Source organism: Vigna unguiculata, chromosome 3, assembly GCF_037176805.1.
Source record: "Vigna unguiculata cultivar grain cowpea cultivar isolate G323 ecotype 2 chromosome 3, ASM3717680v1, whole genome shotgun sequence".
NCBI classification, from domain to species: Eukaryota; Viridiplantae; Streptophyta; class Magnoliopsida; order Fabales; family Fabaceae; genus Vigna; species Vigna unguiculata.
Genome location: NC_140794.1, coordinates 46,230,587 through 46,256,976, shown reverse-complemented (window position 1 = coordinate 46,256,976; position 26,390 = coordinate 46,230,587). Strand labels below are relative to the sequence as shown.

At 27.8% G+C, this 26,390-nt stretch overlaps 2 protein-coding genes across 2 annotated transcripts; one reads left to right on the top strand and one right to left on the bottom strand.

Annotated features, from left to right (window-relative positions):
- Positions 1-1,061: 1,061 nt before the first annotated feature.
- On the bottom strand, positions 1,062-2,280 carry LOC114178785 (endochitinase-like). Its single transcript, XM_028064876.2, has 3 exons — positions 1,818-2,280; positions 1,589-1,736; positions 1,062-1,499 (listed from the first exon to the last, which is right to left on the bottom strand). The coding sequence occupies exons 1-3, from the start codon at positions 2,230-2,232 to the stop codon at positions 1,133-1,135; spliced, it is 930 nt and encodes a 309-aa protein (XP_027920677.2). The 5' UTR covers positions 2,233-2,280; the 3' UTR covers positions 1,062-1,132.
- Positions 2,281-17,156: 14,876 nt separating this feature from the next.
- LOC114178784 (endochitinase-like) lies at positions 17,157-18,366 on the top strand. Its single transcript, XM_028064875.2, has 3 exons — positions 17,157-17,610; positions 17,692-17,839; positions 17,929-18,366. The coding sequence occupies exons 1-3, from the start codon at positions 17,196-17,198 to the stop codon at positions 18,293-18,295; spliced, it is 930 nt and encodes a 309-aa protein (XP_027920676.2). The 5' UTR covers positions 17,157-17,195; the 3' UTR covers positions 18,296-18,366.
- The last annotated feature ends 8,024 nt before the right edge of the window (positions 18,367-26,390 follow it).

The window sequence follows — 26,390 nt, the reverse complement described above, 5'->3', positions numbered from 1 at the left end:
AAAAATCGATACATGCTTTTCTCAATTTATTAATGCTTTTCTCAATTTATTATTGCAACTACTTTGTGATGAATAAAGAACTATAAAATTTAAAGGTATCTTATGCTTTGGTTCATCAAATCTGTTTTTTTTCTATAATATATTACAATACTATCAAAGTTTAGAGAGTGAATGTTTAAAACGAAAAAGCAGTGACAATAACTAAAGCTCAGTATTTATTCCTTTTTCCAGATTAGTTTTACATTAATATCATAATATCATGCTCTTGAAATAACCAATGAGTTGTTGAACTTTCAATCACCAAAGCACAATACAGTTGTTTGACCAGTTGTGCAACCCAAATAATGTGTGACCAAGAAGAATTTTTATAGTAGTTCATCGTAAGCATGATACTTCAACTAGAATATTTTATGAAAATAAGTCTACAATTACATTATGGAAAAATCCAATGTTTTATATTGATATTTAATTTCATAATATCTGAAAGTTGACGTGAAATCAAAGTGCTTAAGAAAAAAATACTAAAATAAAATCATTGATAACGACAAATTTTATCAACAAGTTACTATAGTAATTAATTTAAACACCAATTCATAAACTAAAAATAATAATTAAAATAATTTCAAAAAATTATAATTAGTATTTAAATTTGTAACTAAAATAATTTTTAATAAAAATTGGTCACAACCATTAATTAGATTAAAAAAAAAATTAATCTCTAACTAGAAAATTGGACTTTAAACATATTTTTGTTAATAAAATTTGTTATTATTTAAGAGTTTGTTGGTAATGGAACAAATTACAAATATTTTTAGTAAACCCATTAAAGATTGAATTATTTTAGAAATTAAAAGAGGAGTTTAGTTTAGTTAAGGTAATGAAAGGAATTAATAAATTTTTACTAAGTCATTTTATTATTTTCTCCTTATTTAAGGATTTTGTTTCAATTTAAGATGCAGCCATATTTTTATTTGATTTTAATTATTTGACGTATTTTATGAAATCTACATAAAACATCTACAAAAATTCCTTAATATGAAAGCAGATGATGAATTATTAGATAATGTGATAAAAGTTGTTTTTCTTATTTCATTCTTTCATGATAATACATTTTATTGAGGTATAGGATTAGTTAAAAAGGGGCTTGATTGTTGCAATCCAAATTGTTCCCAGGACTCACACCGAGCAACTGACAGTACCTCTGGTAGAACCCGATCCGACTCTGGACCCGAGAATCCGGGCCGCGCCCACATTCGAGTCCGCCGTTGATTATGTTGGTGATAACACCGTAGCCGGGAAGCCGCCCAGCGTTGGTGTCAGCAGCAGATGGCGTCCATCCTCCGGTAATGACATTATGGGACGATGGCTTGTTTCCTTGTGGCCTCATCCAAAACCATATAGCTGTTCTGAACGCTACGTTTCGGTCTCTTGCTACTAGATCCGGATCATTCGTCAAATCCAATCCAAGTTCGCTACCAGCTAGCCCATAATTGTAGTTGCTGTGTGTTCACAACAAAAGAAATCCTTTTAGAGAAAAAGTTAAGATAATTTGTGTTATTTCTCTTAATTAAGATTTTTGATTACTTACTGTGTGAGTTGAATTGGTCCACGTCCGTAATAGCTTTTACCAGGAGCACATGGCCATCCTCCACCACTGCAATAAACCTGCTGGTTCCGTTCGTTGATAAAACAATATCCCCACGCATATGGACCATCTGGTGCACTTGGCCATCCTCCTATACGCAAACCAAAACATTAATTATTCGCACACACACACATATATAAAATCATTCCAAAACTACTATGAACGATCGAACCTGTGGTTTCATGAGAAGTTTGACCGAAGAAAGCTGCCATCTCCCTTTTGCGGGTGTTGGTATCACCTGTTGTGCCAAAACCTCTGAAAGATCTAGCAGCAGTGATAAAAGCGTCATAGGTGTAGAATCCACGCCCCGGACATGCTTGATTATTCCGGTGTTTTAGCATTTCTTCGAACAGAGAAGGGCTAATGATGCTGCTGATATCGCCGCTGCTACTAGCTTGACATTGGCTCTGGCAACCTGTTCCACAATGTTCATTGCTGTTTCCGCACCACCCATATTGGCTGCAACATAACCCATTTCCGCACACTGCTCCACCAAATTCTCTACCGCATCGTTGCGCTTTGGCCCCAACCATCAGCGTCGCCACCAACAGGCATAGCATCAAAGAACACAGTTTCATGTCACCCATTGTTAAGAAAGAAATGGTGAATGATATGTTTGTTTCATTCCGACGATCGATTGAGATATTTATAGATCAACTGTGATCACTGAATTTAATTTCGTACGCCTTTTTTTCAAATTTGGCTCCTGCTTCGTCTTGCGAATGCATGCATGATGTGATATTAATGAAGTTGACTCCTACATATGGAGACGAGAGTACGCATAAAATTACGTTGAAAGTTCAAATGCTTAAGTAGTTCATTAAGAAATGCTCTATACTGTAACTAATCAGCAAACATTATTAGACAGTTCTTTGGCTCCTAACGATTTCTAATGAAAATACATTTAATTTTTTAATTTTAAAATAAAATAATTAATATGACTTAATTACATACCACATAAAGATTTATCAATAACATGAATTACCTAATAATTTTTCATTAGGTTTAATTAAATTTTAAATTGTCATATTTTTCATATTTTTCTATTGTATCAAATATATTCAAAGTTTTTATATTTTCTATTGAGTTTTTACTATTTAATTTTTTTTTGGATTATTATTGTCCATTTTTTTTATTAATTTTATTCAAAAATGAGTTGGATTATGAAGTTCTCATGTCCCTATTGATTTCCATTCATGTAGGTAATAACTATCCCTCTTTTCAACTCACTTTTCATAAAACAATATTGAAGTCTTTTATCGTTTTATATTAATCATCAAATTTTACATTTTTTTAATGTAAAAACAAGTTAGGTGACGAAGTAAGATAATAATTACGTGTGATTAAATATCATACTCAATTAAAAAAATTAAATATGTTCTTAATCCCTTAATTTTTCATGAAAATTAAAATTAGAACTGTATGGATTTAATTCTCTTAATTAAAATTTGACTTTTTTTCAAAATTTTAATCCAATTTAGTTTTCTAACTTTAGAAATGTATGGATTTAAGTATTTTAATCAAATTTTGTTAAGTTTATTTAACGTTTCAAATGCATTTTATGATAATATTTGAGTTGTTTACACAGCTTAACACATTCATTTTCGCTTCAACGTTAGCTAATAAACTATTATGAGATACGTTTAAAACGTACAATAAGCTTAAAAAAAATTAGTTAAAATGATTAAATTATAGATGATGGGCTAAATTAGGCCAAAGTTTGAAAGAGAGACTAATTCTAATTTTCACTAATAGTTAAGGGATCAAAAATATATTTAACCCATTAAAAAATTTAAAATTTTTTAATACTTCATAGAAAAAAATACTAATAAGTATTTGTTGAAAATATCTTAAAGGAATTAAAATTTAACTAAACCTTTTTCCTTAAGTATATATTTAATGTGATGGCTAAATGGTAAAAAAAATCAAAGACAAAGTCAATGCCCTATTTTGATGGTGAGAAATAATGTTCTTGCACTTCCATTACTATTACATTGTGTGTGGTTGTTACTTTTTATTCACTTGCACATATAATCTTTTTTTTCTGAAAAATAATATTCAGTTTTCTAATTATGTGTCACTTAAGAAAATGGGTGAACTTTTAACACTTTCTATGATTATTCAGCAAATTTAAGAAAATAATCGTTAACAAAGTCATTGCAAGTAAATGTTTGAAGAAAACAATAACAAGAAATTCACAAAGTTAAGAGAAAAAACACTTTCATGTAGTATCTAAAAGGATATATATATATATATATATATATATATATATATATACACTGGAATTATCCTTTTAGATATTAAGATAGTTAATGTATAAAATATTACTAGTAATAATTAAAACATAAGGAAGGACGGATGATATAAAAAAAATACAAATTTATTAAATTGTATTAACATTCTTTTATAAGAATACGAATAATGAAAAATAACTAAGTATTATACCCACAATTGAGGTGTGACATTATGATCATTTAGTGGCTGAAAGTAGTTAATAATTAAAAGATAAACCATACGTTTGAAGAAAATAGTTAAGAATAGTATAGAAAATCTTAACGGTATATATATATATATATATATATATATATATATATATATATATATATATATATATATATATATATATTATATATATATATATATATATATATATATATATATATATATATATATATCGATATCATTATGTCAAAAATAATTTATTGTTTGGTAAAAAGCTTCTCCTCGTGATATTTATTACTTATGTACTCAAAATATCTGCTGAGAAACAATTAAAGTGCCGTATTTGAAGGGTACAAACTAGCCTTTTGAAAGTTCTTCCAAATATACTTGTGTTCATCATCAGAAGAAATATATAACTAAAAAACAATAATATAAATTTTTTACTTTTTATTAGTATTTTAAATTATCTAATTTTAAATATGTAGTAGTATTTTAAATTATCTAACTTTAAATATGTAAATTAATTTAATATATTTCTAAATTTTCAAATTATAATTTTTAAATTTTCTATCTGTATAATATATTTTTATTATACAATATATTAACTTTTATTAAAATTTTTAATTATTCAATTTTAAGTATTTAAATTATTTTAATATGTTTTGAAAATTTTAAATTTGTTTTGAATTTTTCTATATTTTTTAAATAAAATATTTAAAATTTTATGAAAAATAGATTATCCTTTAAAAATAGTCATCCAAAGATTAAAGAATTTTCATTGTGTTGAACGTCATTCTATATTTACTTTTATAATTATTTGGACTTGTATGAACTTGAGTTTATTTGAACTTTATTTAAAATTTATGACAGTGATGTATTTTATTTTATTTTATTTGAATTTATGATTAAATATTTATTTTTTAAATAATTTTGTAAATACTCGCGGGTACCCATGGATACCCGCAGATATGAAAAAAAATAGGCGGGTACCCGCTTAACAGATACCCGACAAATATGAATACGGGTACGAGGCGGATATTTATCCAACGGGTAGGGTACAAGGAACTACTACTCGTACCCTACCCGTCCCGTTGACATCCCTATCCATGGTATTGAAATTTTTTCCTATGATCAATAAAAGTATAAAATGTAAATCCAAATAAAAATTAGTTTATTTAATTCCAATAAAATAAATTTAAACACCATTTGTCTCTTTAAAATATAATTAAAAAAAGTAAATTGTATAAAGTAAAATAAAGTTAGAAAATTTTTAATTAACATTTTTAAGATAACAACTTACATATTAACTTTAATTTTAAACAATCTAAAATAAAAAAATAAATTCATTAAAAAGATCTTAGTAAAATTACATTTTATTTAAAAAGGTTAATTTAATGAATTCAATACAAGATGTAAAAGTATGACAATATTGGTCTAATTTGTTACCATAGATTAATGTTTTAGGTCCATGTACTCTTGGCTCTTAGGTTAACACACACACACACACATATATATATATATATATATATATATATATATATATATATATATATATATATATATATATATATCACATCTTGTAACATTATATACACACTCAATAATATATAATCTCTTTCTTTATATATTTCTTTGGGTTAGCTTTGTGTATATATATCACACATCTTGTGACATTTTATACATAATCAATAATATAAAATCTCTTCTTGATATCAAGAGTGTTGGGAAATTCATCTTGATAAGGGAATCTTGTAGTATAGTTCCTCCTTCCTAGACTCTTAGCCCTAAGTCCTCATCCTCTTCTGCAAATTTTATGATTGTGAAGAGATTCTTGCATTAGTTCCGCTTTTTTTAAACCCTTAGCCCTAAGTCCTAAAGCTTCTTTCGCAAACTTTATGAATGACAAGAAATTCTTGCATTAATTCCTCTTTCCTATACCCTTATAAGTCTTAAGCCTCTTTTGCAACTTTTATGATTGAGAAGAGATTCTTGCAAGAATTCCTCTTTCTTAAATCCTTAGCCCTAAGCCCTAAGTTTCTTTTGTACATTTTATGGTTGAGAAGAGATTTTTGCAGTAGTTCCCCTTCTACACATATTTCTTTGTTCTTTGTTTTCTAAATATAGAAAGAAGTGGATTGTATATGATTGAGTGTTTATTAAATGTTATAAGAGGTGTGATATACACACATAACTAATTCTAAAAGCCAAAAGTAAATAAACCTAAAACATGAGTCTATGCTAACATCCTCAATCTCAAAATTTTACGGTTAAATGCATTGAGAGTTTGTCAAATAAAAAATGAAAGTGTGGTTTAGTAAATATATTTGTAATTTGGTAATCGAAGGAACAAATAGTAAAAATATAGTACCAAGTTAAACATGATGACAAATAAAATGACAATATATTTCAATATATAGATAAAGAAAAATGTTTACTCACATAAAATGGTAAGTACGTAGTAAATATTGGGTTAAATTACTCTTTTGGTCCCTCTATTTGTCATGAAATTTCATTTTGGTCCTCAAGTTTATCGTTGTCTCAATTTGGTCCTCATTTTCTTAAAAATGACTCAATTTGGTCCTCACTTTAACTTTGACCAGACAATGTTAAGTCAACGCCACGTGTCAATTTCTGGTTTTTTTGAATTTTTTGAATTTTTTTTGAATTTTTAATTTTTTTTTTGAATTTTTAATTTTTTTAAATTTTTTATTTTTGACACGTGTCACTTCACAATTGTGTCACGTGTCAAAGTGACTCAATTTGGTCCCTATATTTGTTTTTAATTTCAATTTAATCCCAATTTTTATAAAAATGAAGCAATATTGTCCTCCTTAGATTCCGCATCGTTGCGCTTTGGCCCCAACCATCAGCGTCGCCACCAACAGGCATAGCATCAAAGAACACAGTTTCATGTCACCCATTGTTAAGAAAGAAATGGTGAATGATATGTTTGTTTCATTCCGACGATCGATTGAGATATTTATAGATCAACTGTGATCACTGAATTTAATTTCGTACGCCTTTTTTTCAAATTTGGCTGCTTTTTCGTCTTCTTATCTTAATATTCTCTACATGACTTTGTGAATGCATGCATGTGTAATATTAATGGAATTGACTCCTTCATAGACGAGAGTACGGACAAAATTACTTTGAAAAATCAAATGATGTGGATAAAGAAATTTGTTAAGAATAATGCTCTTATCAATTAGTACTATAATTAATCAGTAAATACTATCAGACAGTGCTATGTTCTTTAGCTCCTAACAATTTTTAATGAAAGTATATTTAAATTTTTAAGTTTAAAGTAAAATAATTAATAATAATTAAGTTTTAAATATCATAAATTTATATATTTTTAGTTGGATGTTAATTAATTCTTTTTTATTTTATTAAGTATTTAAAAATTTTATATTTTTCAATCGGCAAATAAATAATATATTAATAATAAAGTACTTGGAGTGTTTTAACCCTTTTACACAGAAAATAACTAGTTCATCAATTACAAAACCAATAAACATACCATATAGTTTTAGCTACCAAGAACATTTTTATCTTCCTGTAGATTTTTACTTGTCACAAGTTACAACCACTCTTGCATATTGAAATGCAAGTGAAGAAAGTGGCTCCAATGAATTCCTAAGTAGACCTCTACCTGCAACTACTCTACGAATAGCTCATCCAACCATAGAATAGAGTGATTATTCCATATAGAGAACTGAAGACTACATCTGCAAGGAAAAAAACCAAGCACTCTAGACCGTAAAGTCTAGGCTAAGTTAGAAAACTATATACATGTAGCCTTTTATTGCCCCTTGATAACGTTGTTTTCTACCTTTTATTGATGTTAAGTTTCATGAATAAAATTAACTCCTACATAACTTTTATTTTGTTTAATCCTCTAGCTTATGTTGTTTTTGCATTGTTTCGTATTTTAGTTGTTTTATACTTTTTTACTTCTAATCTCTATTATGAGTGTGTGAAATAAAACAATAGGAAACAATTTTGGTGGAGGAAAACAATCTCAAACTCAAGAAAACATGATTGGACATGAAAGATTGATTTTTACATAAATAATCATGTCGAGGGGCACCGAGATCAAGTCCAACACTGCAAACATGGAGAAAGGACTCATATATATGTATATACTGCCTTGGACCACCCTTGGAAGGCCAAAAAAATGACCATTGGATGCCAGGGTCACTCGCTGGGCGAGCTGGTGGCTCGCTGCGCGAAAATGACAGATCATAACTGCATTATTTGAGTCGCTGGGCGAAAATATGGCTCGCCCAGCGAGTTACATGTCTGAGAACGTCGATTTTAGGCTTTGCTGGGCGAGATTATCGACCCCAATACGCGAATATAGTTATTTAATCATGTTTCTACGAGAGTATTATGAGATTTCTCATTTTTTCACGAATAGAAACACCTTGGGTGCTTGGGAGAGACTCTTGGAGGCTATTAGGGGTGTTGGAAAACTCTCCCTTCTCCTTCTTGGGTTTGCTTCTTCATCCATGGAGGTTTTACCCCTTTTGGGTTGGAGAGGATGATGGACTATAAAATTGGAGGCGAAGATGCGAATGGGAGGCGCAATTAGAGTATGAAGCAATATTCAAGAACCTTGAGAGAGAGATTGTTTCTACTTTATGGTTCCAATTTCTTCCCTATTCTTCAATTTTGTAAAACCCTAGGTTCTCCACCATGGAGAGCCATTTCTATTTGTTGAGATTAGATGTAAAACATTGAATTTTTATGTAAAATTGTGTTATTAATTTATATGCTTTTCCAATTCATGTTAGTATTTGATTTTCATGCTTAATGCTTGATGTGGATTGTTCCATGCTTGATTTGTGATTCTTGAGGTATTGAGAAACATCTTTAGAATCTAGATTTGAAATTAAATACCTAATGGATGTTTGTATCTAGGAATAGAACTTGGTTCATTAGTAATCTTAGATTCTTGAAACTAATGCATGATTTCACTTGTTGAGGATTCAAGAAATTGAAACTTGATGAGTAATCATAGGCTCAAAGGCTCTAGGAATAGGATTTGAGTATTCTTGTGAATTGATTTTAACATGAATATGGAATTGAGATAATTTAGAATGCACAAGAATGAAATGGTTGAAGTCTAATCTTGACAAATTGTAAATACACTATGTTAATTTCTTGTTGCACACCAATTGTTTCATAAAATACAAAAATAGTTTCCATTGTGTTTATGTGAACTTTGTGTCTAATTGAGTCATGAATTGCGAGAGTTGTCATGCGTTGCACAAGTCCCTTGGGAGAGAACGATAAAATACTTATTACTTGCTATGTGCGACCGATGCACTTGCCGTGTTGGTTTTTCACTAACACCCCTAGTTCGTTAAAGCAAAAAGGATAAATAATTTCTAAACTATGGACCTTAAAACAGAATGAGACATAGGCACCAATCAGAACATGAAAAATTTACATTTGTCATTTTATTTTTCAACCATGCCCATACCTTCACTTGGGCCAAACTAAAGATCTCTTTGGGGTCTCGTAAACCATTCCTAAAAACAATATTGTTCCTATGATTCCATAAAGTCCATACTATAGCAATACACACCCCTTTCCATAACATATTACCTTTGAAGTCTAGCTCTAAAAGATGAAAATGCTCAAAATGTACTTGAATTTAGTTATGGCTTATCCCAAGTTTCCAGTCCATTTATTACACATATTCCATATGTTGATAATCACTTTACATGTAATCAGAAGATGGTTGATGGTCTCATCCTACTCACCGCACATAACACAATTAATATTGTTTAAAATGATATCATTTAATTTTTTTTTCCATTAATTGACTTGGTTACATTATTTATTTGTTTTCGCACGTTAAAAATATGAAATTTTGTAGCTAATATAAAACAACATTATCGTTATTATAAAACTAAAGATTTTTATTACTTTCTTTTAAAAATGATGCACAACGAGATTTTCATACTCTCTAATAGTTTTCACGTCATCAATGATAACCAAGGAATCGTTGTAATCACAACATAGATGTGGATAACAGCAATGGTCCTTTATTCTTCTATCCATTTTCAATAAACTAATACAAATTACTTATCATTTCATATTGATCAACAAATCTCACCTAATGGAAAAGTTGTCATGATAGTAACAATCAGTTCATAATGATCCTACTTATATTCTATGACGTGAGCTCAAATTGCATTGTGGATAAATCTTTATATATGCCATTTTGTTTTTTGAGACATATTCTGACTTGATGAACTCTTGATAACCAAAAAAAGAGAAAAGATTATAAAGAAAAATGTATAATGCAGTAGTAGCTGTTATCCTTTATGAAGGGCAAGAACTTTCAATTGCAGTTATATATGATTTTCAATGATTCAGCTTCAATGACATTTCTCAGAAGCAATTGCTGTTAAAAGCTAGGGAGTGGCATATCTTACACGAAATTATAGTTATTTCCTTAGCAGCCGCGTTTACTTATGTTATTATGAGTGCTATTCATCTTACTACTTTTCTGACCTGATGACAAAAATATCTCTTCCTCATGAAATTCGTAATCAATATTTAGGTTAAATTACTCTTTTGGTCCTTTTATTTGTCATAAAATTTCATTATGGTCTTCAAATTTTTCGTTGTCTCAATTTGGTCCTCATTTTCTTAAAAATGACTTATGGTCTTCACCGTTAACTTTGACCAAACGGTGTTAAAGTCAACGCCACGTGTCAATTTCTGGTTTTTTTAATTTTTAATTTTTGACACGTGTCACTTCACAGTTGTGCCATGTGTCAAAGTGACTCAATTTGGTCCCTATATTTGTTTTTAGTTTCAATTTAGTCCTAATTTTTGTAAAAATGAAGCAATATTGTCCTTCCTTAAATTGTTACTAAATTTACTTTTTATAAATTTTATGGTGATATTCTTACCAAAATTAATGTTTTTATTAAATATTTCTATAAATATTTTAAATTAACTTTAAATTCTACACAAAACATTAGACTTTGATTTTGTTTTGAACTTGGAATTTAGTTCCTAAACTTATGTGTGACAAGTTATTTGATTTTTAATTTTTACTAAGTTTGTATAATATGATACACTTGATGCCTTTATATATGATGACAAAATTGTTAACTTTTGAAATTAAGTTTGGGGTTTAACTTTGTTTAATAATAAAACTAAAAAAAAAACTTATTTAAAAATATTTCTACAAATATTTAATAAAAACATCAATTTTATTAAAAATATCATCATAAGTTGTATACAAAGATTAAATTGAGTCTCAATCTAAGGAGGACAATATTGCTTCATTTTTATAAAAATTGGGACTAAATTGAAATTAAAAGCAAATATAGGGACCAAATTGAGTCACTTTGACACGTGACACAATTGTGAAGTGACACGTGTCAAAAATAAAAAATTTAAAAAAATTAAAAATTCAAAAAAAAAATTAAAAATTCAAAAAAAATTCAAAAAATTCAAAAAAACCAGAAATTGACACGTGGCGTTGACTTAACACTGTCTGGTCAAAGTTAAAGTGAGGACCAAATTGAGTCATTTTTAAGAAAATGAGGACCAAATTGAGACAACGATAAACTTGAGGACCAAAATGAAATTTCATGACAAATAGAGGGACCAAAAGAGTAATTTAACCCAATATTTACTACGTACTTACCATTTTATGTGAGTATACATTTTTCTTTATCTATATATTGAAATATATTGTCATTTTATTTGTCATCATGTTTAACTTGGTACTATATTTTTACTATTTGTTCCTTCGATTACCAAATTACAAATATATTTACTAAACCACACTTTCATTTTTTATTTGACAAACTCTCAATGCATTTAACCGTAAAATTTTGAGATTGAGGATGTTAGCATAGACTCATGTTTTAGGTTTATTTACTTTTGGCTTTTAGAATTAGTTATGTGTGTATATCACACCTCTTATAACATTTAATAAACACTCAATCATATACAATCCACTTCTTTCTATATTTAGAAAACAAAGAACAAAGAAATATGTGTAGAAGGGGAACTACTGCAAAAATCTCTTCTCAACCATAAAATGTACAAAAGAAACTTAGGGCTTAGGGCTAAGGGCTAAGGATTTAAGAAAGAGGAATTCTTGCAAGAATCTCTTCTCAATCATAAAAGTTGCAAAAGAGGCTTAAGACTTATAAGGGTATAGGAAAGAGGAATTAATGCAAGAATTTCTTGTCATTCATAAAGTTTGCGAAAGAAGCTTTAGGACTTAGGGCTAAGGGTTTAAAAAAAGCGGAACTAATGCAAGAATCTCTTCACAATCATAAAATTTGCGGAAGAGGATGAGGACTTAGGGCTAAGAGTCTAGGAAGGAGGAACTATACTACAAGATTCCCTTATCAAGATGAATTTCCCAACACTCTTGATATCAAGAAGAGATTTTATATTATTGATTATGTATAAAATGTCACAAGATGTGTGATATATATACACAAAGCTAACCCAAAGAAATATATAAAGAAAGAGATTATATATTATTGAGTGTGTATATAATGTTACAAGATGTGATATATATATATATATATATATATATATATATATATATATATATATATATATATATATATATGTGTGTGTGTGTGTGTGTGTTAACCTAAGAGCCAAGAGTACATGGACCTAAAACATTAATCTATGGTAACAAATTAGACCAATATTGTCATACTTTTACATCTTGTATTGAATTCATTAAATTAACCTTTTTAAATAAAATGTAATTTTACTAAGATCTTTTTAATGAATTTATTTTTTTATTTTAGATTGTTTAAAATTAAAGTTAATATGTAAGTTGTTATCTTAAAAATGTTAATTAAAAATTTTCTAACTTTATTTTACTTTATACAATTTACTTTTTTTAATTATATTTTAAAGAGACAAATGGTGTTTAAATTTATTTTATTGGAATTAAATAAACTAATTTTTATTTGGATTTACATTTTATACTTTTATTGATCATAGGAAAAAATTTCAATACCATGGATAGGGATGTCAACGGGACGGGTAGGGTACGAGTAGTAGTTCCTTGTACCCTACCTGTTGGATAAATATCCGCCCCGTACCCGTATTCATATCCGTCGGGTATCTGTTAAGCGGGTACCCGCCTATTTTTTTTCATATCTGCGGGTATCCATGGGTACCCGCGAGTATTTACAAAATTATTTAAAAAATAAATATTTAATCATAAATTCAAATAAAATAAAATAAAATACATCACTGTCATAAATTTTAAATAAAGTTCAAAAAAACTCAAGTTCATACAAGTCCAAATAATTATAAAAGTAAATATAGAATGACGTTCAACACAATGAAAATTCTTTAATTAGTATTTTGATATAAAAAAATCCACTTTCTCCAATTGATTCCTAAAAAATAAACAAAATAAACAAATAATAAACCTCAATTGTCACGTGCCTAGCATTTTATTTTTATTCCATCATTTGACAACAAACATACCATAAACGTCATTGTCTATATAGGAATTTCATGTATATGGCCAATTTCAAATAAAGGAAGTACTTGGAAGAAGACAACGTACCAATACTTAAAGTTTGAAGAATGAAGACAGAAGACAAGATGTGCAACTTAGGAAAATTAGGCTAGAATATTTTTTACTAATATATATATATATATATATATATATATATATATATATATATATATATATATATATATATATATATATATATGAGGATACTTTTGTGAATTAAAGTGTAGCGGGTACGGGTATCCACGGGTACGGATACTATGATACCCATACTCGCCCCGTTAACATGCGGGTATCAAAAATACCCGTACCCGCGGGTAGCAGGTATCCATTTTTAATATCCATTTCCTACCCGTTGCGGGTTTTATCCGCGGATACCCGCGGGTACGAATGTTTTTGACATCCCTAACCATGGATACATTGGGTATTTTTTTAACCCACGTATAGATGTTAAAATAGATGTTCGCTAGTTTACAAATAAGAACATTTTTTTTCTACATGACAGAAATGTGGTTAGTTACCATCATATGTTAGTAATTTTGGGTCATGCATATATATGATACATAATTAAATGTGTTAGGACCATTATTTATAAAGTCAAATAATAAAGTGATATGACTAAATTAAAGATTTGGCTAAAGGCATATGTTATGAAAATAAATATTGTGTAGAAACCACTTAGTAATTTCTAATTTGATGAGGGGCCAAATTAGAAATACTAAAACTTAAGTAATTCAGTTTATAAATGATCGTGATCCCCTTCTGAGAGCACACAGAGTCATAAAGTACCTTTTCTGATCCTTTCTCCCTATCTCCATCAAGAGAGAAAACCAAATGGAAATAAAGGTGCTCTACAGGAGGAAGATCATTGTATCATTAGTGCTCTAATACTTCCGTTGACTTTTTACAGCATGATTATCAGTATGGGATATTGTTTATGATTGATTGTCAGAATCAATATTAGGATCATATTCTGCGTTTACGCTTACATCATATTCATGTGCATCCTTTTTAATCTTTGGATGACTATTTTTAAAGGATAATCTATTTTTCATAAAATTTTAAATATTTTATTTAAAAAATATAGAAAAATTCAAAACAAATTTAAAATTTTCAAAACATATTAAAATAATTTAAATACTTAAAATTGAATAATTAAAAATTTTAATAAAAGTTAATATATTGTATAATAAAAATATATTATACAGATAGAAAATTTAAAAATTATAATTTGAAAATTTAGAAATATATTAAATTAATTTACATATTTAAAGTTAGATAATTTAAAATACTACTACATATTTAAAATTAGATAATTTAAAATACTAATAAAAAGTAAAAAATTTATATTATTGTTTTTTAGTTATATATTTCTTCTGATGATGAACACAAGTATATTTGGAAGAACTTTCAAAAGGCTAGTTTGTACCCTTCAAATACGGCACTTTAATTGTTTCTCAGCAGATATTTTGAGTACATAAGTAATAAATATCACGAGGAGAAGCTTTTTACCAAACAATAAATTATTTTTGACATAATGATATCGATATATATATATATATATATATATATATATATATATATATATATATATATATATATACCGTTAAGATTTTCTATACTATTCTTAACTATTTTCTTCAAACGTATGGTTTATCTTTTAATTATTAACTACTTTCAGCCACTAAATGATCATAATGTCACACCTCAATTGTGGGTATAATACTTAGTTATTTTTCATTATTCGTATTCTTATAAAAGAATGTTAATACAATTTAATAAATTTGTATTTTTTTTATATCATCCGTCCTTCCTTATGTTTTAATTATTACTAGTAATATTTTATACATTAACTATCTTAATATCTAAAAGGATAATTCCAGTGTATATATATATATATATATATATATATATATATATCCTTTTAGATACTACATGAAAGTGTTTTTTCTCTTAACTTTGTGAATTTCTTGTTATTGTTTTCTTCAAACATTTACTTGCAATGACTTTGTTAACGATTATTTTCTTAAATTTGCTGAATAATCATAGAAAGTGTTAAAAGTTCACCCATTTTCTTAAGTGACACATAATTAGAAAACTGAATATTATTTTTCAGAAAAAAAAGATTATATGTGCAAGTGAATAAAAAGTAACAACCACACACAATGTAATAGTAATGGAAGTGCAAGAACATTATTTCTCACCATCAAAATAGGGCATTGACTTTGTCTTTGATTTTTTTTACCATTTAGCCATCACATTAAATATATACTTAAGGAAAAAGGTTTAGTTAAATTTTAATTCCTTTAAGATATTTTCAACAAATACTTATTAGTATTTTTTTCTATGAAGTATTAAAAAATTTTAAATTTTTTAATGGGTTAAATATATTTTTGATCCCTTAACTATTAGTGAAAATTAGAATTAGTCTCTCTTTCAAACTTTGGCCTAATTTAGCCCATCATCTATAATTTAATCATTTTAACTAATTTTTTTTAAGCTTATTGTACGTTTTAAACGTATCTCATAATAGTTTATTAGCTAACGTTGAAGCGAAAATGAATGTGTTAAGCTGTGTAAACAACTCAAATATTATCATAAAATGCATTTGAAACGTTAAATAAACTTAACAAAATTTGATTAAAATACTTAAATCCATACATTTCTAAAGTTAGAAAACTAAATTGGATTAAAATTTTGAAAAAAAGTCAAATTTTAATTAAGAGAATTAAATCCATACAGTTCTAATTTTAATTTTCATGAAAAATTAAGGGATTAAGAACATATTTAATTTTTTTAATTGAGTATGATATTTAATCACACGTAATTATTATCTTACTTCGTCACCTAACTTGTTTTTACATTAAAAAAATGTAAAATTTGATGATTAATATAAAACGATAAAAGACTTCAATATTGTTTTATGAAAAGTGAGTTGAAAAGAGGGATAGTTATTACCTACATGAATGGAAATCAATAGGGACATGAGAACTTCATAATCCAACTCATTTTTGAATAAAATTAATAAAAAAAATGGACAATAATAATCCAAAAAAAAATTAAATAGTAAAAACTCAATAGAAAATATAAAAACTTTGAATATATTTGATACAATAGAAAAATATGAAAAATATGACAATTTAAAATTTAATTAAACCTAATGAAAAATTATTAGGTAATTCATGTTATTGATAAATCTTTATGTGGTATGTAATTAAGTCATATTAATTATTTTATTTTAAAATTAAAAAATTAAATGTATTTTCATTAGAAATCGTTAGGAGCCAAAGAACTGTCTAATAATGTTTGCTGATTAGTTACAGTATAGAGCATTTCTTAATGAACTACTTAAGCATTTGAACTTTCAACGTAATTTTATGCGTACTCTCGTCTCCATATGTAGGAGTCAACTTCATTAATATCACATCATGCATGCATTCGCAAGACGAAGCAGGAGCCAAATTTGAAAAAAAGGCGTACGAAATTAAATTCAGTGATCACAGTTGATCTATAAATATCTCAATCGATCGTCGGAATGAAACAAACATATCATTCACCATTTCTTTCTTAACAATGGGTGACATGAAACTGTGTTCTTTGATGCTATGCCTGTTGGTGGCGACGCTGATGGTTGGGGCCAAAGCGCAACGATGCGGTAGAGAATTTGGTGGAGCAGTGTGCGGAAATGGGTTATGTTGCAGCCAATATGGGTGGTGCGGAAACAGCAATGAACATTGTGGAACAGGTTGCCAGAGCCAATGTCAAGCTAGTAGCAGCGGCGATATCAGCAGCATCATTAGCCCTTCTCTGTTCGAAGAAATGCTAAAACACCGGAATAATCAAGCATGTCCGGGGCGTGGATTCTACACCTATGACGCTTTTATCACTGCTGCTAGATCTTTCAGAGGTTTTGGCACAACAGGTGATACCAACACCCGCAAAAGGGAGATGGCAGCTTTCTTCGGTCAAACTTCTCATGAAACCACAGGTTCGATCGTTCATAGTAGTTTTGGAATGATTTTATATATGTGTGTGTGTGCGAATAATTAATGTTTTGGTTTGCGTATAGGAGGATGGCCAAGTGCACCAGATGGTCCATATGCGTGGGGATATTGTTTTATCAACGAACGGAACCAGCAGGTTTATTGCAGTGGTGGAGGATGGCCATGTGCTCCTGGTAAAAGCTATTACGGACGTGGACCAATTCAACTCACACAGTAAGTAATCAAAAATCTTAATTAAGAGAAATAACACAAATTATCTTAACTTTTTCTCTAAAAGGATTTCTTTTGTTGTGAACACACAGCAACTACAATTATGGGCTAGCTGGTAGCGAACTTGGATTGGATTTGACGAATGATCCGGATCTAGTAGCAAGAGACCGAAACGTAGCGTTCAGAACAGCTATATGGTTTTGGATGAGGCCACAAGGAAACAAGCCATCGTCCCATAATGTCATTACCGGAGGATGGACGCCATCTGCTGCTGACACCAACGCTGGGCGGCTTCCCGGCTACGGTGTTATCACCAACATAATCAACGGCGGACTCGAATGTGGGCGCGGCCCGGATTCTCGGGTCCAGAGTCGGATCGGGTTCTACCAGAGGTACTGTCAGTTGCTCGGTGTGAGTCCTGGGAACAATTTGGATTGCAACAATCAAGCCCCTTTTTAACTAATCCTATACCTCAATAAAATGTATTATCATGAAAGAATGAAATAAGAAAAACAACTTTTATCACATTATCTAATAATTCATCATCTGCTTTCATATTAAGGAATTTTTGTAGATGTTTTATGTAGATTTCATAAAATACGTCAAATAATTAAAATCAAATAAAAATATGGCTGCATCTTAAATTGAAACAAAATCCTTAAATAAGGAGAAAATAATAAAATGACTTAGTAAAAATTTATTAATTCCTTTCATTACCTTAACTAAACTAAACTCCTCTTTTAATTTCTAAAATAATTCAATCTTTAATGGGTTTACTAAAAATATTTGTAATTTGTTCCATTACCAACAAACTCTTAAATAATAACAAATTTTATTAACAAAAATATGTTTAAAGTCCAATTTTCTAGTTAGAGATTAATTTTTTTTTTAATCTAATTAATGGTTGTGACCAATTTTTATTAAAAATTATTTTAGTTACAAATTTAAATACTAATTATAATTTTTTGAAATTATTTTAATTATTATTTTTAGTTTATGAATTGGTGTTTAAATTAATTACTATAGTAACTTGTTGATAAAATTTGTCGTTATCAATGATTTTATTTTAGTATTTTTTTCTTAAGCACTTTGATTTCACGTCAACTTTCAGATATTATGAAATTAAATATCAATATAAAACATTGGATTTTTCCATAATGTAATTGTAGACTTATTTTCATAAAATATTCTAGTTGAAGTATCATGCTTACGATGAACTACTATAAAAATTCTTCTTGGTCACACATTATTTGGGTTGCACAACTGGTCAAACAACTGTATTGTGCTTTGGTGATTGAAAGTTCAACAACTCATTGGTTATTTCAAGAGCATGATATTATGATATTAATGTAAAACTAATCTGGAAAAAGGAATAAATACTGAGCTTTAGTTATTGTCACTGCTTTTTCGTTTTAAACATTCACTCTCTAAACTTTGATAGTATTGTAATATATTATAGAAAAAAAACAGATTTGATGAACCAAAGCATAAGATACCTTTAAATTTTATAGTTCTTTATTCATCACAAAGTAGTTGCAATAATAAATTGAGAAAAGCATTAATAAATTGAGAAAAGCATGTATCGATTTTTGAAGTCCTTAAAACAGAGAATATAATACAACTAAAATCAGATAAAATAATATATACAAAAACTGTTATGATAAAAAATAATAAAAGACAAATTAGTTAAAAATACAAAATTAAAATAAATATGTACAATTAACACAATTTATTATTCATTAAAGAAACTAAATAAAGATATAAAAAGTAAATTGGCTGTATAATAAAATTTTATATGTCTAATGCATCATTGTGACCCACTTCAATTTGATGGCTTATGTTACTTAAATACATCTCCGTTCTCCACTTGGAACTCAGAACACATGGAAAGGAACCTAAAAAGATCTTAGTCTTGCCTTGATCAACAGCTGTGGAAAGAAGAGGATGATAAAATTTAATCCTTGGAAGAACATTACATGACACAGTAGATCAGAATCTCAACCATTCAGCATGACAGATAACCAGATCCAATTTTTATCACCAATTTTATCATCATACAGATGAATGAATAAATGAATTTTTATCAAACCACTCATGGATTATCTGCAAAGCGAAGATGGATAGCTTTTGCTCTACACTCACCACTGCCAGAAAAATTAAGTCACCAGTAAGAGACCATGGATCCGAAACCTGGGTAGACAGATTGGTGAAATCTCGCCCAAAACAACAGGTACATATGTATGTAATCCAAATGTGATGGACTGTTTAGATGAACTAAGAACAATTGAATAGCTGCGTATAGAAACACCAGAAGAGAACAAAAAATTGGAAAAGAAAAGAAAAACAATAAAAAATCCAACAAAAAAAGAATAATTTTAAATTGCGCATGTCAATTACATATTCAGACCTTTTAATCCACTCAATTCACTCAGCTTGACTATTAGACACATCAACTAAAAACTAATGTTGTTGGCTCTAGAAGATGTACTTCATACATTAATAAAGTATTTAGACACATCAATTTTGTATACATTAATAAAGTAGAAAAATGACTAATTTCTTGTAATGCAACAATCTCAATGGTTGCAAAGTTCAAGAAGACTATGACATGGCATTTTTGAAATGAAAAATTTGGACCTAATGTCTTATTTATTAGACATTGAGGTCATAAACAGAATGAAGAAATTTCCATGTCTCATAAGAAATGTGCTAGTGATATTCTAAAATAGATTATGATAGAGAATTCAAAGCCAATCTCCATATCGGTTGAAGAAATTTCAAGTTGGCAAGACAAATTGATTATAAGAGACCAAGAATTTGATTGGGAGTCTCTTATACTTGACTGCAGCAAGACCGTATATTGTATTTAGAGTAGGATTGCTTAGTATACTTATGGAAGAGCCATGTATGTGTCATTCGTAAGGTGTTAAAAAAAATTTACATTACATTAAAGGTATTTTGACCAAGAGAATTTTTTATGCTAGTAATAACAAAGTAATTAATAATTGTTAGTTGTACCAATAGTGATTGGGCAAAAGATATCGAAACAAGGACAAAAACATTATAGTATATGATTTCATCTCAGTAGTACACTACCAAAAAAAATGAGTTTTTATATAGAAAAAATCTCGATGTAATACACAAAATCCGTATATAATTAGATATTATCTACAGATTACAATATATGTAAACCAGGCATCGAAAAACTTATATACTGAAAAAAAATTCATATGTAACTTTACGTATGAAATTTTTTGTAAGAATTACAATATGTATGTAATTTACATATGGATTATTCCATATGTAATTTTTGGTGAATTACATACAGAATATTTCATATGTAATTTACATACAGAAAAATCTGTATGTAATTGATTAGGATACATATGTGTATATTACATACGGAATAGGTGTATGTAAATTATATATGAAAAAAAATTCATATGTAATATGGAATGTATTACATACGAAATGATCCGTAAATAATGCTAGGTCAATTTTATATAATTTATTTCGTATGTAAATCTGTATGTAATAATATACCTTTTAAATTAAAAATTATATTTTTTATTTCCAAATTTTCTCACATTTCTTGTCAATTGTAATGAAATTTCACCAATACCAACAAGCAACATTTCACACCAGTGGACAAATCCTTTTAGTAATGCATCTACATCTATTGAACAAGTAAATACGTTATAAATTCTCTTATCAAGTGTGGGGAGGGCGATTGCAACTCGAGTTTCTCTCTTTAATTAATTTAGAACAAATCAAGCTAAGGTTTCACAAATGGAGATTGAAACATCAAATAAATTTAAGATAATTTGGTTAAAATGACTGAATTCACACATGAAAAACTAAATTGGTTCAAAATTTTGAAGAAAAACTAATTCTAATTTTGATTTAAAGTTAAGAATCTAAAACATATTTAACTCTGAAAAAAATAATGTCAAAAGTAATATATATGTTTATAATTTATTCTGTGTTTAAATTTTTTTTTAACTAAATTGAGTCTCAATATTTTTTAAAAGAATTAATTTGGTCCATTTCATTAAATCATTAAATTGATATTAACATTGTTTGAAAAGTACCAATTGTCAAATCTGGAAGGTATTACTTGTGAAATTGGAGAAATTACAAAGTAAGAAATTATTCAAATTTTGATACATAACACATTAATTTTAAAAAATTAATCCTATTTAAAAAATAATCACTACAAAAAAATCTTTGAATAATAATTAATTTTAGAGACAAAAGATAATTAGTTACTATAGTGATTAATTTAGATACTAATTTATAAATTAAAAATTATTGGTCACTAAAATAGTTACTATTATAATAAAAAGTTACAATTAATGACCAATTAAACTATAACTTGGTTTAGATACTAATTTTTTTGGTAACTTAAAGATTTTTGTAGCTAATGTTAATAATCAATTTAGATTCTAATTGATTACTAATTATAATTTTTTATCCATAATAATAACTATTTTAGTGATTAATAATTTTTAATTTATAAATTAGTATATAAATTAGTCAATGTAATAACTAATTTTTTTTCTTTAAGATTGATTGTTATTTAAATTTGTTTTTGTAGTAAATAATCAACTAAGTCAAAAAAATATATATAAGAAATAAAATTAACAACAAACTTAAATATTAGAATCAAATTATTAAATATAAAAAACTTTATTTTTGAAAATGAAGGTGTAATAACTTTTAGTTGCAGATATATTTTCAATAATTCAGCTTCGATGAAGGTTTTCAAAAGCAGTTGCATTTAAAAGCTAGAGAGTGGCATATCTTACACGAAATTAGTTATTACCTTAGCAGCCGCGTTTACTTATGTTAATTATAACTGAAAATGTTATTTTAACAAAAATTTAGTTCATAAAATTGACGTGGTAGTGCTAAATATTTTTCTTTCGCGCATATAAGATCAAAATGATTAAAAAAAAATTAAAACGTAGGAGTCATACGAATTTTGTTAAAGTTTGCGAAAAGAAACTTTGTCAAAGTAATCTTCTTTTATTATGATTGTCATTCATCTTACTTTTAAGATCGAGTTAATGTTGAGAAAAATATCTCTTTTTCACAAATTCGTAATAAATATTTACTATGAACTTATCATTGTTTGTGTTTAAATTTTTCTTCAACGTCATTTGTCATGTGAGTAAATTTTCTATATAATTTGATGAAAAAGATTATATTTATATAATTTAAAATTTGGAGATCAAACAAGATGTAAGAATTGGACAAAATCCAATTTCGTGATATAAAAAATATATTTAACAAATTATTATATTAAAATAGATGAAATATCTTTATATAATTTCAGTGATTAAATTATATGAAAAATCATGAAAATGATATTCTGCATAAAAAAATATTAAAAATGAGTAAAAATTATCATATGTATCTTAAAAATATTGAAAGATAATGAAAATTATTTTAATTAAATAAAATTTGTTTAAATAAAACAAAAATTAAAGATCACAGACAATAAAAGTATAATTTTTTATAATATGTATTAAATAAAGAGTTTATGCGATTCAACGATTAAAATTAAAAATCAATCATTTTTGTTTAAAAAATATAAGCAATAAATAAGAATACTAATAATGAGTACAAATATTTAAATGTGAAATATAAAAAATATTTTGTTTATGATTGATAATACATAATTTGAATATAATCATTCGTTGTGATAACAAGGGAAGTATAAGTGAATTTTATAGATTTAGTAAAGCAAATTTTATATTCATGACGAACACAAGTACATTTGAAAGAACTTTCAAAAGAGTTGGCTAGTTTCTACCCTCCAAACACGGCATCTAATTTGTTTATCAGCAGATATTTTGAGTACATAAGTAATAAATATCACGACGAGGAGCTAGTTTTCGAGCAAACAATAAATTATTTTTGTCATATATATACACACACACGTGTGTATATATATATATATATATATATATATATATATATATATATATATATATATATATATATCGTGTTAATATTTTGTACATTATTCTTAACTATTTTCTTAAAACTTATAATTTATCTTTTTAGTTATTAACTACTTCCCCCCACCAAATGAGAATAATGTCACACTTCAATTATAGGCATAAGCGGTGGTGGTATATAGATTGGATTTTTAATGATTCAAATTTACGTCCATTTTATATTCAAATAATTGGATCAAGTTCAAAATTTAGAATTCATTTTTTATAAAAAAAATTTAAATTAAACTTTTTAAAATTTGTGTGTTTGAGGCTAACACGATCGAATTTGACAGAATTTTGGCCATGACCAACTCGGTTGAATTTCAGCATGAGACTGACTTGATGGACTTTCGACGTGGTTGACTCGGCTGAATTTCGGTCGGAGTCGACTTGGTCAAATTTGGCCAAATTTTGGTTATGGTCGACTCAGCCTAAATCGAACAGATTTCGATCGAGGCCTACTTGACCATATCCAAATTTCAATCAAGCCCGACTCAGTAAAATTTGACTGCATGACTGAATTTTGATCGTGGATGACTTGGTCGAATACGACCAAATTTGGTTTATGGTTGACTCGAAAAAATTTCATTCGGGATCGACTTGACTAGATTCGATTGAATTTTGGTCGGGGTTTACTTAGCCTAATACAGTTAAAGCCGACACGACCAAATATGACCAAATTTGGGTTAAGGCCTACTGGACCAAATTTAGGTTGGGGTTGACTTGACTGAATTCGTCGGTCGGCTGGGCTGACTCAACTAAATTTCAATCGACGCCAATTCGATTGAATACTACCAAATTGTGGTCCCGATTGGCTCGGTCGAAATAACCAAATTTCGTCTTGGTTTGACTTGGCCAAATACTGCCAAATTTCATATGGGGCCGACTCAATCCAATGCAGTTAAATTTAGGTCGAGGTCGACTTAGCTTAGTACAGTCAAATTTAGTCGAGGGCCGATTGAGCCAAATTTCGACGGGGCTGACTCGACTGAATTCTGTCGAATATGACCAAATTTCGTACAGGGTTGACTCTGTCAAATACGACCAAATTTGGGTTGCACCGACTCTATCAAATATGGCCAAATTTGGGTTGGTTCATCTTGACCTTTAGCCTAACCCAACTAAAAATTTAGATTGAAAATTTGGATTGGATTTTTTGAGTTATCCATATTTGAAAATCTATATTTAGAGAATGAATATCTTATCCATAAAATATGTAAAAATGTAGATTAGATTGAAATCCAAATCCAAAAAAATGGATTAAATTTTTAATAAAATAGATTTTAAATGGATTGGATCGGAACAAAAGTGAATTGAATCAAGGAAATTAGATTTTTTGTCCACCCCTGGTAGACATAATATTTAGTTATTTTCCACTATTTGTATTCTTATAAAAATTGTTAACACAATTTAATAAATTTATATTTTGTGTATATCATCCGTCCTTATGTTTTAAGTACTAATGGAATATTTTCTCTAAATACACCCATGTTAAGTATTATTGTTATTATATGAAAATTTTATTAAAAAAAAATAGGAAGATCATATTAAATTTATGATAAAATTAAATTGTACACAGAAAAAACAAAATACATATTGTGAAGAAAAAATAAATTAATAATATATCAACTTAGTAATATATCACGAGATTTATCATGAGCTAACTTTTTCAGTAAAATAAACTAATAAAACTTCTTAATTTTTTTTTTCAAAATTCTTGCTTTGGTAGATTTAGTAATAATTTTTGTTGGCCTACACCTATCATATCACCTTGTACTTTGAATTAACTCATCATCCTTATCGATATTAGAATCATCTCTCTCGTCAAACATATTAATCCATTTAGAAAATTTTAATTCTTATGCAAAATGAATTTTCTTATGGGTCAAAGAATTGAGAAATGTCGCATAGAAGCGACATCCTGCAAGAAAATATACCAGCAAGGAAATCAAACTCCATTGACACAACAATGATATAAACATCTAAATTCTTAACGAGATAAACTTCAACAAATATTATCATAAACCATAATTGACTTAAGTTGTGATTGAACACTGAAATCCACCATAGACGTCACGAAAGACTCCACAAACATAAACTATCTTAATTTTTTTTATCTGAACACACAGAATCTTACAACTCTTTTGGATTAAGATCTCTCTAAAGTTCTATCTGAACTAATTGTATTCAAATACTTTTTTATATATGTGCATTAACTGTTTCATTAAATCAATTTTTCTTTTCATAATATAAAGTTGTTTCTTAATAACTCGAATCTACATTTCTTAATAATATAAAGTTTATTTAATGATTTTGTTAAGAATATGATTATTTTCTTAAATTTGCCGAAAAATCATAGAATGTTAAAACTTCACGCGTTTCTTAAGTGTCACATAACTAGAAAACTGAACATTCTTTTCAGAAAAAAGATTACATGTACAAGTGAATAAAAAGTAATAAAACCATACACTATGTAACAGTAATGGAAGAGCAATAACATTTCTCACCCTCAAGATATTGAATTTGTCTTTGACTTCTTTGACCATTTA

Excerpts from the sequence above, each read along its gene's own strand:
- LOC114178785 (XM_028064876.2), bottom strand. The coding sequence starts at position 2,232 with ATGGGTGACATGAAACTGTGTTCTTTGATGCTATGCCTGTTGGTGGCG. Across the intron at positions 1,737-1,817 it reads AACTTCTCATGAAACCACAG|GAGGATGGCCAAGTGCACCA; the intron begins GTTCGATCGTTC and ends GTTTGCGTATAG. Across the intron at positions 1,500-1,588 it reads GGACCAATTCAACTCACACA|CAACTACAATTATGGGCTAG; the intron begins GTAAGTAATCAA and ends GTGAACACACAG.
- LOC114178784 (XM_028064875.2), top strand. The coding sequence starts at position 17,196 with ATGGGTGACATGAAACTGTGTTCTTTGATGCTATGCCTGTTGGTGGCG. Across the intron at positions 17,611-17,691 it reads AACTTCTCATGAAACCACAG|GAGGATGGCCAAGTGCACCA; the intron begins GTTCGATCGTTC and ends GTTTGCGTATAG. Across the intron at positions 17,840-17,928 it reads GGACCAATTCAACTCACACA|CAACTACAATTATGGGCTAG; the intron begins GTAAGTAATCAA and ends GTGAACACACAG.